General features: G+C 49.7%; 1 protein-coding gene across 1 annotated transcript in view; it reads left to right on the forward strand.

The window, feature by feature from the left end:
• SNX29 (sorting nexin 29) overlaps positions 1-13594 on the forward strand; it is a 507012-nt gene that overhangs the window by 115829 nt on the left and 377589 nt on the right. The window contains exons 12-13 of the mRNA XM_028117489.2: positions 6027-6090; positions 8176-8304. Coding sequence (XP_027973290.2) covers positions 6027-6090; positions 8176-8304 — 193 coding nt within the window. The remainder of the gene's footprint in view (positions 1-6026; positions 6091-8175; positions 8305-13594) is intronic.

Genomic DNA, 13594 nt, shown 5'->3' on the forward strand with positions numbered 1-13594 from the left:
GACTGTATGAGAATGGATGAGTGTGGCTGCATTCCAGTAAAATCCTGCCATGCCCTGCCCTGTCCAGTGAGGCTGGCAGTGCCCGCTGAGGGGGTTGCCTGGGCTCCCAGGAGGGCACTTGAGGGGTCTGGGATTTGGTGAGGGAGAACTATGTTTTTTTCCTACTCTGTTGGCTACCCCGAACAAGGTCAAGTTTCCAATATGGATCAGGTTTTTGTTAGATGGGCCCTCTATGGGCAGAAGTTGACAACAAAAAAACAAAATATAATTTCGTTCATATACTTGTTTGCTTTCACGTTAAGGCCTCTGCTGCAAGATGGCGTAAACGTTTGTTCACAGATTTCTAGTGTTTTATGGCCGCACGTCACATTGAAATGATTCCATTTGAAATCTATTTGGGTATATAACAGCGGCAGGGATGTAAGATTTGTTTCTTGCTCCCAAAATGGCAACATTTATGGATGGATTCATCCTTTCCACAGTGATTCGAGAGGCTGCTCTTTATCCCAGATCAGTTTCTTACAGTTAAAGTGAACATTGTCCTGTGTACTTGGCCGGATTTGCTCGTCGGTTCTCTGAAGCCAACCAAGGAACCGATTTTTGAGGTGGACGGTCATCTGCCTTCGGCCCGGGGCAAGGGAGACCCCGGCTCAGGCAGGCTCTGCAGAGGCCGCGGCGCAGAGACGCTGCTTCTCTGGCACTTGAAACGTGTGTTGCGGCAGGTAGTCAAGAGGAAGAAGACCACAGCGATAGAGACTAAACCAGTAATGCGATGTGCGGTGCTGGGGGGCGGAGAGGCGTTAGGGAGTGCCTCTGCCGGCGTATGTCACTGGTGCTTGGGGAAATAGCCTGTTTATGTGATCTGTGAAAACCAACCTCAGTGTTACCTGCTGTCTTTACGGCCCGAGAAGGCAGCGAGGTGAATGCGCATGAAAGTAAAATCTGTCCCGAGTGTTTGTTCGAGGATAGCTGCCGACTTGGGACGTTTATCATGGGTGGCTCTTGGGTACTGTGCTCAGGGTCACTTCAGGACAAGCCTGTGGTCGAGCTCGCTCATTCCAGCTACCGTGGCTCTTTGCTGGAAGAGCATTTGTGTTTTCTGGGACTTTCCAGGGACTGCTGCCTCCTCCAGGTTGTCTTTCCCCCATGGAATATGCCGTTTTTAGCTGCAGAGTCTGAGGGGAAGTATCTGGGATCCCTTCATGCCATGCCCCCAGAACCCAGACACTCCGTCTCTTCCAAGTGACACCGCATTCTTTGGGTCTGATTTCCCACGTTGCCCATGGTGATCTTGTTGGACACTTCAGAAAATTCTATTATCGAGTCTGCTGCTCTAGGGCTTACACCACTTAAAAGAAACTTCTATTTCCCAAGGTTGAGGTACACAGGAACTCCGTAATGTCCCCTGACTCCTGAAAATGTGCTCGATTGAACCAACTCCTACTTGGGTAGTCACGGCTACCTCGTCCCCATGTTGCTGTCCCCTGCTGTCGAAGGAGAAGTCACTACTTACAGTGATAGGTAACATGTTGAGTGTTTACTCTGCTGGGTATGCTCTGAGCACCCCATTGACATATTACATATTGAATCCTTACGACACCGTATGAACTTGGTGACTATTGAGATCCCAGTTTTGTAGATAAGGGAGTTGATGCACAGAGAGGGTGGGTAACTTGCCCGGAGTTACCCAGCTGCAGGTCAGAATTTGAACCTGGGTCCCCTGTTTTAAAATTCAGGACCCTGAACCACTTCTCTGCCTTTGCTGCAGTGTATCTGCCAGGCTGGGAACTTGATTTTACTCCTGAATCATTCTGCAGGGAATGTGGCATCATCACCCCTTTGTATTTTTGCAAAGGTGGAAGCCCACTTGACGGTACTAGGCCTGGTACCTTCAAACCCCAGCTGCTGAGCTGGGGTTTGAAGTCAGATCTGCCTAGCCCAGGAGCCTGTTGATAGCAGCTCTTTATGGATCCTGCCCCTGTCTTCGGAGTGGAAGCTGCTGGAACTCGCACCTGACTACCTTGCCCCACCCCCACTAAGGCGACTTTGTTCCACCTCTTGGTCCTGCCAAAGGCCTTTCCCACAATTCTTGGACTTAGGGTGTGGAAAGTGACTTCAGACCCTATGGCCTTGTCGCAGTGTGGGTTTCTGCTCTGTACTGAGCGTCCACATTATGTGGTTGTGAAAAGTAAAACAACACTTGTCAGGTGCTGTTAGTTTGCACATAGAAAGTGGTCATCACATAGCAGCTTTACTCCTGTTGTTAGTTTCCATGGTACTGTATTTGGGTAAGAATAGTCTAGATCACCCATTGTCATGAACCTTAACCAAGCACCCAACGTGATGGACTTTTGGGGACCCAAGGTGCATAACGTTTTGTGCATCTTTAAGGAGTTGTAAGCTAATTGTAAGAGACAAGTGCTTAATTATTGCACATTCTGCAACTTGTTGAGGGGTGGGGAAATCCCGGAGGGCTTCCTGGACGACGTGCCTTTTCATCCGGGCCTGAATAAAAGAGTAGGGTTTTATCAGACTGGAAGTTGGGCGTGAATGTGAGAAAAGACACACTCTGACCATGAAACCTAACAATTCATGTATAGGGTCAAGATAGTGCAGTTAAAATCATTCCAGAGAATCTCAGGGAGGCCTCTGTTCAGAAGCTGCTGTCTCTGCAGTTGAGGCCAGGCAAAGGGGCTGCAAGCGTGTCATAAGGCTCGTGTGAGTGGCTGGTGACGTGCTCCCTCCCGCAGAGGCTTGGCAAAGTGGGGAGCAGGGGGTACTGAGCAGTCCAGGGCACCCCGTGCTGAGCGCCCTGGCAGTGGTGGTGGGGTGCCCTGCTGTGCACATGCGCTCTTGCAGAGCTCTCCTGCTGCTTAGGTCCAGTGCCAGTGGGTCACTGGTGTGAATCAGACATGTGTGTGCTGTCCTGCCCCCACACAGAAGGCTTGCGGATGGAGTGTAGTTTCTCCTATTCATAGGGGGTTGTGCTAGGGGTTGGGGGAGGGAGGATGAACAGGTGGAGCACCGGAGACTTGGTGGGCAGCAGGACTGTGTTGTGTGATTCTGTAACGGTGGTCACAGGTCAGTACGATGTCCGAACTCCTAGAGTGTACAATGCCAAGAGCCAACCCTGATAGTAACTTTGGGTGGTTCCAGCGTATCAGTGTAGGCTCCCCAGTCATAACAGATGCCCCGCTGTGGTGGGGTTGATGATGGTGGGGGAGGCTGTGCCTGTGTGGGGGCAGGGGGTGTGCAGAAAACCTCTGTACCTTCAAAACTGCTTTAAAAAATAGTCTGTCGAAGAAAAAAGTCTCACCTCTTCCAGCCTCCTGGCACCTCACTGCAAATGCGTACCTTTTCTTCTGTCCCTGTAAGAAGTTTAGACCAGTAGAGAACCCCAGTGGGAAGGTGGTTTTGTAGGAAAACTCGGGAAGCAAGCAGTCCTTGGAGGACAGGAGTGATTTCCGGGTTTGGGTCCACAGTCCATGGCTGCTGGCCACTGGTACTGGGCCTCTCTCTCTCTCTCTCTCTCTCTCTTTTTAAGGTTTTATTTATTCATTTGAGAGAGAGAGAGAAAGCACAAGCAGGGGGGAGAGGTAGAGGGAGCAGCAGACTCCCTGCTGAGCTGGGAGCCCGATATGGGACTTGATCCCAGGATCCTGAGATCATGACCTGAGTCAAAGGCAGACGCTTAACCGACTGAGCCACCCAGGCGTCCCTGTGCTGGGCTTCTTGAAGAGAAAGGCCAACTAGATCTTATCCTGTACCACCCCCCCACCCCCCCGGGCTCCTCATGGCTGTGGTGTACTGGAAGAAATGACTGGGTTGTTTGTGTATGGCTCCCCCCACCCCCCGACATTTTCCAGTTAAAGTTGTACATGCTGAGTTCTTGTAAGTTATTTGCTGCAGGATGTAAGAGGTAGTGCTTTACCACAGTGCCTTCCCATCCCCTTTCTCCTCTGAACCTTCTGGCACCCCAGGGAGTTGGGAAGCAGGTGCTCTTTTTGCCTCTTGGATCCGAGGGAAAGGCTCAGAGGGGCTGAGACACTGGTATGAGCCCAAGAGCCAGGACCCTGCTTACCTGGTCACGTTCAGAAGGCAAAGTCCTCTAGATCCTGTTTCATAATAGGCATCTGTGAATGTGTATTGTCCGCTCAAGAAATCCTCCTTTAAAGACCTTCCTTTCTTAATTTGGGAGCCTGGCTGTGTTGTTGGGAAGGTACATTGTGCCCAGTGGGGTACTCTGCAGACACCTGCCGAGCCCGGCTGAGGCAGGCACACCCTTGGCGGCTGTACTTGCTTCGTGCTCTGGTTCCTGGCTTTCCTGGGCATGCAGGGCAGCTTGGTCCCCGTTGTCTTGTCAGGCCTGTGAGCTCTGCTTGAGCTCCTTCCGTCCTTCTCGGCCCTTGCCCCCAACCTGGCTCTTTCCTTTTCTAGCATCTTTTGTGGGAATGCTTTTTCTGCCTTTTTTTTTTTTCTACTGAATTTTTTTTTCTACTGAATTTTCAAACGTTGAGCAAGGTTGCAAAGATCCTGTGTGACTGGGGCGCCTGGGTGACTCAGTTGTTAAGCGTCTGCCTTCGGCTCACGTCATGATCCCAGGGTCCTGGGATCGAGCCCCGCATCGGGCTCCCTGCTCGGCGGGAAGCCTGCTTCTCCCTCTCCCGCTCCCCCTGCTTGTGTTCCCTGTCTCGCTGTGTCTCTGCCAAATAAATAAAATCTTTAAAAAAAAAAAAAAAATCCTGTGTGACTCTGGTCTTGGAACATGTGCCGGGAACTGCACCCCCGCGGTCCTGGTTGTGGCCTCGTGACCTGGACATGCCTTGTTTCTGGATCTAGCACACGTGTGACCTGGGTCTCTTTCCCGGCCCTCCTGCCTTCTGTCAGGGCCGTGGGTCTTCATGGCGGTGTCACCCGGGAGTTCGAGAACTCGGTTTAGATCCTGGCTCTGACATGAGAGGTGTGAGGTTGTGTGACTTCCCCTGTCAGGGTGTGCTCTTCCTTTGTAAGATGCATTAATGTCCCTGTGAGGCATCTGTGAAATCCAAGTTCCTCCATCTCTGCATGTGACCAGTAGCTGTTACTGTTTCCTGAGGTCCAATGCAGAGTTGACAATTGGGAGATTTGGATTCAAATTCTAGCGCTGCCGGCATTTAATCTCCTTGAGCTCATGTGCACGCCCATAAAACAGCCTGTCGTGGTTGCCATGTGGCCCCGTGCGCTCACCGGTGGGTCATTTGGGCTGTGAGCTTTCTAGCGGCCAATCCTGCAAGGGAAACAGAATTTCACAGGGTTTGTTGGGAGGCAGCGAGGAACAAAACTGGCTCTCCTGAGGAAATCCAGAAGTTCTGGGTCTTGAGATCTGAGTGATACGGTAAACGTTTTTAATAGGCGGATAGATTGTGAAAACAGTGAAGTTTGATGCAGATAGGGAAGTTGGATGCTTATTTAAAAGAGTGGCTTTCTATTACTGAATGCTTTCCTAAGTGGAAGATACCCAGAAGAGTAGCTCCTATAAGAGGGACTGTGTATAGGAGGGGCCCCACCCCTTTCCAGTATATACTAATGATAGAAGTCCGGGTAGGAAAAGCACATCTCTTAGGAAACTTGCATAAGTATTTCTGTGTCCACCTGGAGCCAAATGCCACTTGATTGGCTTGCTCATCTCTTGATAAACAGCTGTAACTGGGAACAGATCATTGTTCAGAGCAGATGTTGTCCAGTAGCAGGGGTTTAGAAAAGCGTGTAGAAGCTGCAAAGCTGTCCTTTTTTCCATAGCAGTGGAGTATGCTGCCTAAGGAAACCCTCCACACTCCTTACTCTGCCCGGCGTTCCCATTTCATGTGGCTAGTAAGTGATGAGCTGTGCCCACTGGGTCTTGGAGACTGCACAGGAATTAATTTTGAAAGGGAAAAGGGAACTTGTCTAGACAGCTTGCCCTAAATAGCACATAATCCAGCTCGGTGAGGGGATGGTGAAACAGGCGGGATCTGCCGATTAACCTCGACTGTGCTTTCTTCCCTTAGGTGAACTGCGACAAGCCATTGTGGCCATGATGAACAGGAAGGATGAGCTGGAAGAAGAAAACAGGTATCCTGACTTTTCAGGCTTGAGGAGTTGCCTCTTGGACATTACAGCTCTGGGATGGAGAGTCTCAAAGATGAAGGAAATTTTGCTTTGACAGGATTATGACCCATGATCTCTTCTTGTGTGGGATGTACCACTTGAGCGTTGGCAGGGATTGAAAACCCTCCAGTCATGGCTCTACCTTAGATCACACTAAGAATTTGGTAAAGCAATATTCTCAAACATCTTTTTTTAAAAAGGGACTTTGAGATACACTTCACACGTTATATAACTGACCCATTTCAAGGGTACGGTTCAGTGTTGGCAGACATATGCAGCCATCACCAGGGCCCTCTAGAATGTTTTCACCACTTCGCAGAGACCCCCCATACCTGTTAGCGGTCTTCCTCTGACACCCCCCCCCCCCCCCCCCGCTGCCCGCCCAAAGCAGTCTTTGGAGTAACCTTTTATTTGAGGCCTTTTCTTACCATATTCCAAGCGCTCAAATTACTTAGTTTTCTCAAATCGGGGATACCTAGGGTAAGATGGTATTTGGCTTTTTTTTGACTTGTTCAGAAGAAGCCCAGTTGCAGAAAGTGAGCAGGTGAAGGGCTTTATTCGTTTTAGGTTCCCTGTTGAAAACAATGGTGGATACCTGCCCTGCGTTAGCCATGCTGCACCCGTCTGGCTGCCTTGAATGTGAGCTGCTCAACTGGCTGGGGCGGTTGGTAGAGGGCTTTGCCTGCGGTTGTAGGCTAGGCTTCCGTGAGCCCCACTGTCCTGCCTCCCTGGGGGTTAGGGGACGTGCGCACATGTGCCTGTGTGCAGGAATTAAGTGTCCATGGTGACAGGCAATCATGATTGTCCTTTTTAAGCCTTATTTTGGGCCCTGCTTGACAAGCTTCTTCCTCATCCTTTATGGAAACACAGAAAAGCAAACAAGCCTGATTTCTAAAACAAAAGATAATTTTTTGAAAAAGGAATCTTGAGACAGCACAATTTTCCAACTAAAATAAACTTTAAATGAAGGGCTTGTAGCCATCACAGGATTCTTTTTCCTTGCTCCAGCTGGAGCTGTTCTCTTTGGCAGAAGCCATAGGTTCTGTCTCACCTTGTGAAGAACGACAGTCACTGTCTGTCAATTTCTCCCAACCAGCCGGCGGGGAGAAGATCACACCATGTTTGTGTCAGGGGGTTCCAGGCCCCAAGAAGGGAGTTTTCCAAAGCTCTAAAGGAACCTGGGCCTCCGAGTTGAGTGAGTGATAGGGGCCGGGGGTGGGGTGGGTGGGCTCTGCCAAGTTCACAGTCACACTTCTACCTCTATCCTGATGTCATCGGCACGTTACACTAGATTAGGGGTGTAGGTGCCCCAGAGTCGGTAAATGATCTCCAGAACAAGCCATTTGAGGTCCAGTGAAGTCAACGGTAAGTCAGAACCATGTTTGGCTCACTTCTCGGTGGCAACTAGTGGTTCTTTCTGGAAGATCTGCCGTGTTGTCTGCTTTCAAGACCAAGGGTGACCAGTGGATGTACTTTGGAGGGTTAACTCCCAAGTATGACACAGAACAGAATCCCTGCCGTGTGAAACCAGATAAGGCTATAAAACACCACGTCTGCTTGTGTCACCTGGAGACGCCGGGGCAGGAGGCCGGTGTGTTCTGTGGGTAGAAGGGGAAATGAGAGGAGGCCTCTGTCCATATTCCACTGTTACTGCTCACAGGACCCAGGTGGCCCGTCCTGGCATCCCTGCCCTGGTTCAGTCTCTTCTCCAGCACAGCTGTGACAGAATGGTCTCCTTTCATGTGCTGCCCCTTGTGGTGGGATGCTTTGAAAGGGCTTGCCTTGGGGGTCTCTGAACTCCTTGTTTACCCGTCATTAGCGCTGCTTGGGCTGTGGGGGGCACAGAGCCTGGGCCACATCCTGGTTCTTACTCAGAGGCTCTTGAGCAGACATGGGTGTCTCTGTGAATCCCCTTACATGAGATAGGCTGGAATGAGGGTTGAAGCAGACCCTCATGGAAAATGAAGGGATGAGGACTTCGATGAATCCCTGTGTTGTGGCACGGTGGGCTCCGCGGGTGGTGCATGAACACATGGCCCCTCTGCCCAGGTCTTTGCGGAACCTGCTGGACGGGGAGATGGAGCACTCAGCGGCCCTGCGGCAGGAGGTCGACACCTTGAAAAAGAAGGTGGCCGAGCAGGAGGAGCGGCACGTCCTGAAGATCCAGGCGCTGGCAAGGTAGGGGGGAGCAGGGGGCACGACAAGCAGGCATGGGGGGGTGCGGGGGCTTTGTGCAAAGCCCAAGCACACCCTTCACCGGCGCTTACAACTAAACAACAACAAAGACCAGTGTAAATCTATGCATTTGAAGTTTTAATCGAACTTACTGGATAATTACTGCATAATATGTATGCATACGGCTCGAAATACAAAAGGTACACGTGGTAAACGATGCCATGGCCCTGGAGGCGGGCAGGCTAGCCGGTCCAGAGATGCTCCTTCACCTCCGGCTCCTGCCTTCCTTCCCCCTCCGTGAGAAACGGTCGTGTATTCCACACCCCCTCACTTGGCATCATAGAGATGGTTCTCTACTGGGGTATGTGGGGCCGCCCTCTTTCTAATCGTGATCGCTCGTCGTCCGCACCAGCGTTGGTTTGACGACCAGGGTGCCCCCAGCCAGGCATCAGAGGTGGTTTGTGATGATCTGCTGAGGATGTTTGTGATGATGCCACAGTGCATAACCTTTGCGTTCGTCGCTTTGTTCTCCTGAATTCGTTGGAAAAATTCCTGGAAGTAAAATTGCCGGGTCCAAGTGCAGTAGTTTTCGAAGGTTATTAGAGGTCAACACCTCCTCTGCCCGTTCCCTCAGCCCGTTACCCCCACCCCCCAACCTTAGAGGCTGTGCTAACGTGTGTCCCGCAGCAGCAGGTAAGAAGACCTGCTTCTGCCCAGCCGTGCCCGCAGCGGTCGGGCCCCACGTCTGGGTCCCGGATAACCTCACAGGCGAAAAGTGGCCCTGGCAAAATGGTTTTCATCTGCGTCTTCCTCATGATGAATACAGTTAAGCCTGTTCTTACTAAAGAGCCATTTTATTTCCTTTCCTGTGATTTAGTTTGTATTTTATTAAAGAAAACTCACAATCTCAAGTCCCATAGAAATGTGAACTTCCCTGAATTTCTTCATACACAAACATTTTTACGTACTGCATTTAAAATCTGTAGCCTGTCATTTCTTAGTCTTCTTCTCTGAAGCACTTAGATTTCATGTTAATGGCTTTTACGTGCTCGGATGTCGCATTTCACTGAGCTAATGAACCACATGAAAATAATTTCCATTTGTTGGACATTTGAGTTCGAGTTTTTTCCTGTTTTAAGGTAGGATAAGCAGTTTATTGGTGGTTCTTTAAAGCTACTTTAAAATAAGACCAGGAAGGGCAGCTGGGTGGTTCAGTCAGTTAAGTGGCCATCTCTTGGTTTTGGCCCTGGTCATGATCTCTGGGTCATGAGATGGAGCCCCGTGTTGGGCTCCGCACTCAGTGGGGAGCCTGCTTGAGGTTCTCTCCCTCTGTCCCTCTCCTTGCTCGTGTGTGCTCTCTAAAAAATAAATCTCTAAAAAAACCCCAAAAACAAAAAACAAAACAAACCCAGGAACTGCCGTCCTGTGGATCTGCAGGGGTGTCCCGAGTGCCCATGTTCACAGCAGCGTTACTGTGCTGGTACTCCCCAGTGATATGTGTGTGGAACTACTGGATTTGTTACGTATATGTAGTCGAACGTTGGTGCAATGATCCCATATCTAGTTTTAATGAGAACTTCTCTGCTTTTTCATACTTTGAAATGCCCTCTCAGGAACATCAGACAGTTGAAAGAGAGTAAGTACAGTCCCCGGCGTTTTCTCTAGTGGGCCACCGTTCAGCCTGGCGTGCCACGGTTCTGGGGTAGAATTGTGTGTGTTTACGATAAAGACTGAAGTCTGCAGACAGTCTGGTTCTGAGTCACAGACTGCTATTCTCCGTCACTTTGGGATTGTGTTAGGAGGCTGCTTAGCCTTGAGTCCCCGCCCCGTTGCTTGCAGGTTGTTTCTGGGTGATGGCCGAACATGAGCAAGCGTGCATTTCTTCGTTGAGGAAATAGATGATCTTCTGCCCTAGAAAGGGCAAAATGAGAGCTGTATTGGAGAGGACATGGTGCTCTGGTTAGAAGCGGTTAAGTGTATTTTATAGGAAGTGTGTTTTAGTATATGATAATTCTGAGGAGAAGTTTAGCCCATGAAGGCAATAGAAAAAATTAATTTCTTAAGCAGCTTTTATAATCTGAAGTGTCCCCATTGGAACCGTGGGTAGCTAAGAGTGGAAGGTGCCTGAAGGTTTGCTGTCTGCAGGTAGAAGGAACATCCATGAAGGGGCACGTACTTGAGCAGGAGAACACAGGAAGGAAGCAAATGAAGCAGCTGGAGGTGTACGTTTTGATACTGCTGACCTGTTCCAGAGAGTTCCTGTGCCAGTTGTTGGAACTTTCTTCTTGCTCCTGGCCACGGAAGGAGCGCGGTCAGTGCTGCCAGATGGTGGACCTGCATGGGAGCCTGGGGTGCTGTTCATGACAGGGCCCAGGAAGGGTCACAGGCCGGAGGCGAGGCCCTCGTGTGTGCCCCGGGGCTGTTCTGTTCTCACGTCCACTTGTGTTCAGGTGGCAGGTGTCACAGTGCAGGTGGTTCAGCTTAGTGGTCGGTGGCACGGATGCTACCATCGGACTCGGGGCGGGGGGGGGTCCAGTCATGGCTTCGCTACTGCTTAGTCGTGTGAGCCTGAGCAAATGACTCCTTCATTCCTTTAGCTGTAAGATGAGGATAAGAAAACCCTGGACCTCACTGTTGTTGCAGGATAAAATGGGAGTGTGTGTCAGCTCAGTAAATGTGCTTCATAAGTGCTCGATAAAGGTTAATGGTCATTATCCTTTTTCTTTAGTATAACAGTTATATTACTAAGAAAACTTATCTAATCAAAACCTAAATTTTAATGGCAATGGTGCAGAAAGAATTAAATGTTAGGCTATTTCAGACCCTAAAAAGTGAAATTATTTTTGCTGTAAGGATTGGAATACTCAGACTGTGTTAGTGTGTATGTGTGTTTTACTGGATTTGAGTGTTGTTGTAAAACTGAACCCTCCCGCCCCCCCAGAACAAATCCAGCATTTTCTCACGTACCTTTTTGCTCAAAATTCATGCCTTTCCTTTGGTGCAGTCATGGGGTACAGTCATGGCTCAACCAAGAACAAAGTCCTATAACCAGCCCAGTGCTTTTGTGGCCCCGAGCAGCTGCTCGATCCTGAGGTGAGGATATTTTAGTCTGGAGCAGTTCAGAGTGACTCTCATGGCTAAAAGGTTGCCCTATTTCCTACTGAATTAAGCAAACTGAAGCTATGAGACAGGGGTTCACAGAAGCAGACCCTTACATGCAAACTACCTTTCAGAGAAGCAAGTGACCAGGGTTGTTGGATTATTGCTGGCATGTTTTCTGTTTTTGCTCATTTTATTAGCTTTTTTTTTCCTTTATAAAGATTTTATTTATTTCACAGAGAGCGAGACAGCGAGAGAGGGAACACAGCAGGGGTGGTGGGAGAGGGAGAAGCAGGCTTCCCGCTGAGCAGGGAGCCCGGTGCGGGGCTCGATCCTAGGACCCTGGGATCATGATCTGCGCCGAAGGCAGATGCTTAAAGAGTGAGCCACCCAGGCATCCCTATTAGTTAGCTTTTAATGTGCAACACATTATTTCAGAACTTGGCAGTTTAAAACAAATGTTCATGATCTTCACAATTCTTGGGGGTTAGGAATCTGGGAATGGATCAGCTGGGTGGTTCTCGATGAGAGTTTATCATGAGGCTGCAGTCACCTGACAGCTTGGTAGGAACTGGAGCGTCACTTTTTTTTTTTTAAGATTTATGTATTTGAGAGAGAGCACATGTGTGCACAAGAAGGGTACAGGGAGAAGGAGAAAATCCCAAGCAGACTCCCCGCTGAGCATGGAGCCTGATGCAGGGCTCAATTCCATGACCCCGAGATCACAACCCAAGCTGAAATCAAGAGTCAGATGCTCAACTGACTGAGCCATCCAGGTGCCCCTGGAAGGTCCACTTTCAGCTCACTCGTTTGGCTCTTGGTAAGAGGCCTCTGTTCGCTGCCACGTGGGCCTCTAAAGTAGGGCTGCACGTAGCATAGCAGCTGGTTTCCTGGGGAGTGAGTAACCTAAGAGCAAGAGAATACACCACACAGAAGACATGGTCTTTCACAACCTGATCTTGGGAATGAGACCCTATCAGTTTCCCTGTCTCCTGTTGTCACACAGATGAACCCTGATTTAGTGTAGGAGGGGTCTGCACATGGATGGGCCTTCCAAGAGGCAGAGATCACTGGGGGTCAGTTTAGAGCCTGTCTGCCGTGGCCACCAGGATTCTTTTTCTCCCTGGGGTGGACACTATCCCAATCTTCTTGGTTGGGTGGTTCTTCCTTCCTGTTCCGTGTGATTTGGTGGGACTGACTCTGTCACTGCCTACCTGGGCTCCAGAGCAGGGCAGGTGATACAGGCCTGGATAGTCAGCTTGTTCTGTTTCTTGATCATTGTGATTGGGTCACAGAAGGTATGCAGCCAAGTTGATTTGCTAAGAGGTGATTTTGGCCTTGAGAGGATAGGATGTAAGGCAGGCATTGTTGGTGGCAGTCTTTGCTGCTGTGTGGGAAGATCCTGACCTCAAATGGCAACAACACGGTGGAGAAACGGGGGCGGAGAGAGAAACAGGCAGTTCTAATTATATACCTTGAGCCCGTGGATCCAGTCTTTCTTGAAGCTGTTTTTCCTCTGGACTTAGCAGTCACATGAACTAATAAATTCCTTTTGTTACTTGAGTCAGTTTGTGACTGGTCTTCGCTGTTAAAATCCTGAGTCCTAACAAACCAGACTTCTTCGTTTGTAGAATAGGGGGTTGGAGGGAGTTGTGTTTCCTCTGTGCCTAAGTAGAATTGCTCCCTCAGCCATCAACCTGCCAAGTCCATGAAGAGATGTGCAGCTGGTCATGATTTGGGAAGAGGGTGACGAGCGTGTCCTGATGAGAACCCACTGGGTTGTTTCAGAGAGCCCCAGTGAAAGCCTTTTCATCCTGTCTCTTGTCAGGGCCAGCCTTACTATTACTGTGGGTCACAGCTTTATCTCCTGTTGGGGAGCTTGGGTGTGTAAGCAAGAACATACTGGTTGTGTGGTATAGCCATTTCCTTTACCCTCCTGAGCCTCTGGTTCCTCCTCTCTTGAAAATTTAAAAGGTAGGGGGTCTTTTCCGTATCTCCTGTGAGGTGACAAGAAGCAGAATGCAGTGTAGTGTGTCCTGGTGAGTGCTGGCTTGCAAGGCCTGTGTCTAACCCTTGGCTAAGGAGGCGGCACAGTGACTCTGGTCCTGGCTGGGCCACCTAGCAATTTTTCACATCATCCTTTCTCTGTCTGTGAACTGGTGCATAATAATCTGAACTAATACTAATAAACTTT

This window comes from Eumetopias jubatus, unplaced genomic scaffold (genome assembly GCF_037043125.1).
Source record: "Eumetopias jubatus isolate StellerSeaLion01/CBP00866 unplaced genomic scaffold, mEumJub1_p1.0 scaffold_12, whole genome shotgun sequence".
Taxonomy (NCBI): Eukaryota; Metazoa; Chordata; class Mammalia; order Carnivora; family Otariidae; genus Eumetopias; species Eumetopias jubatus.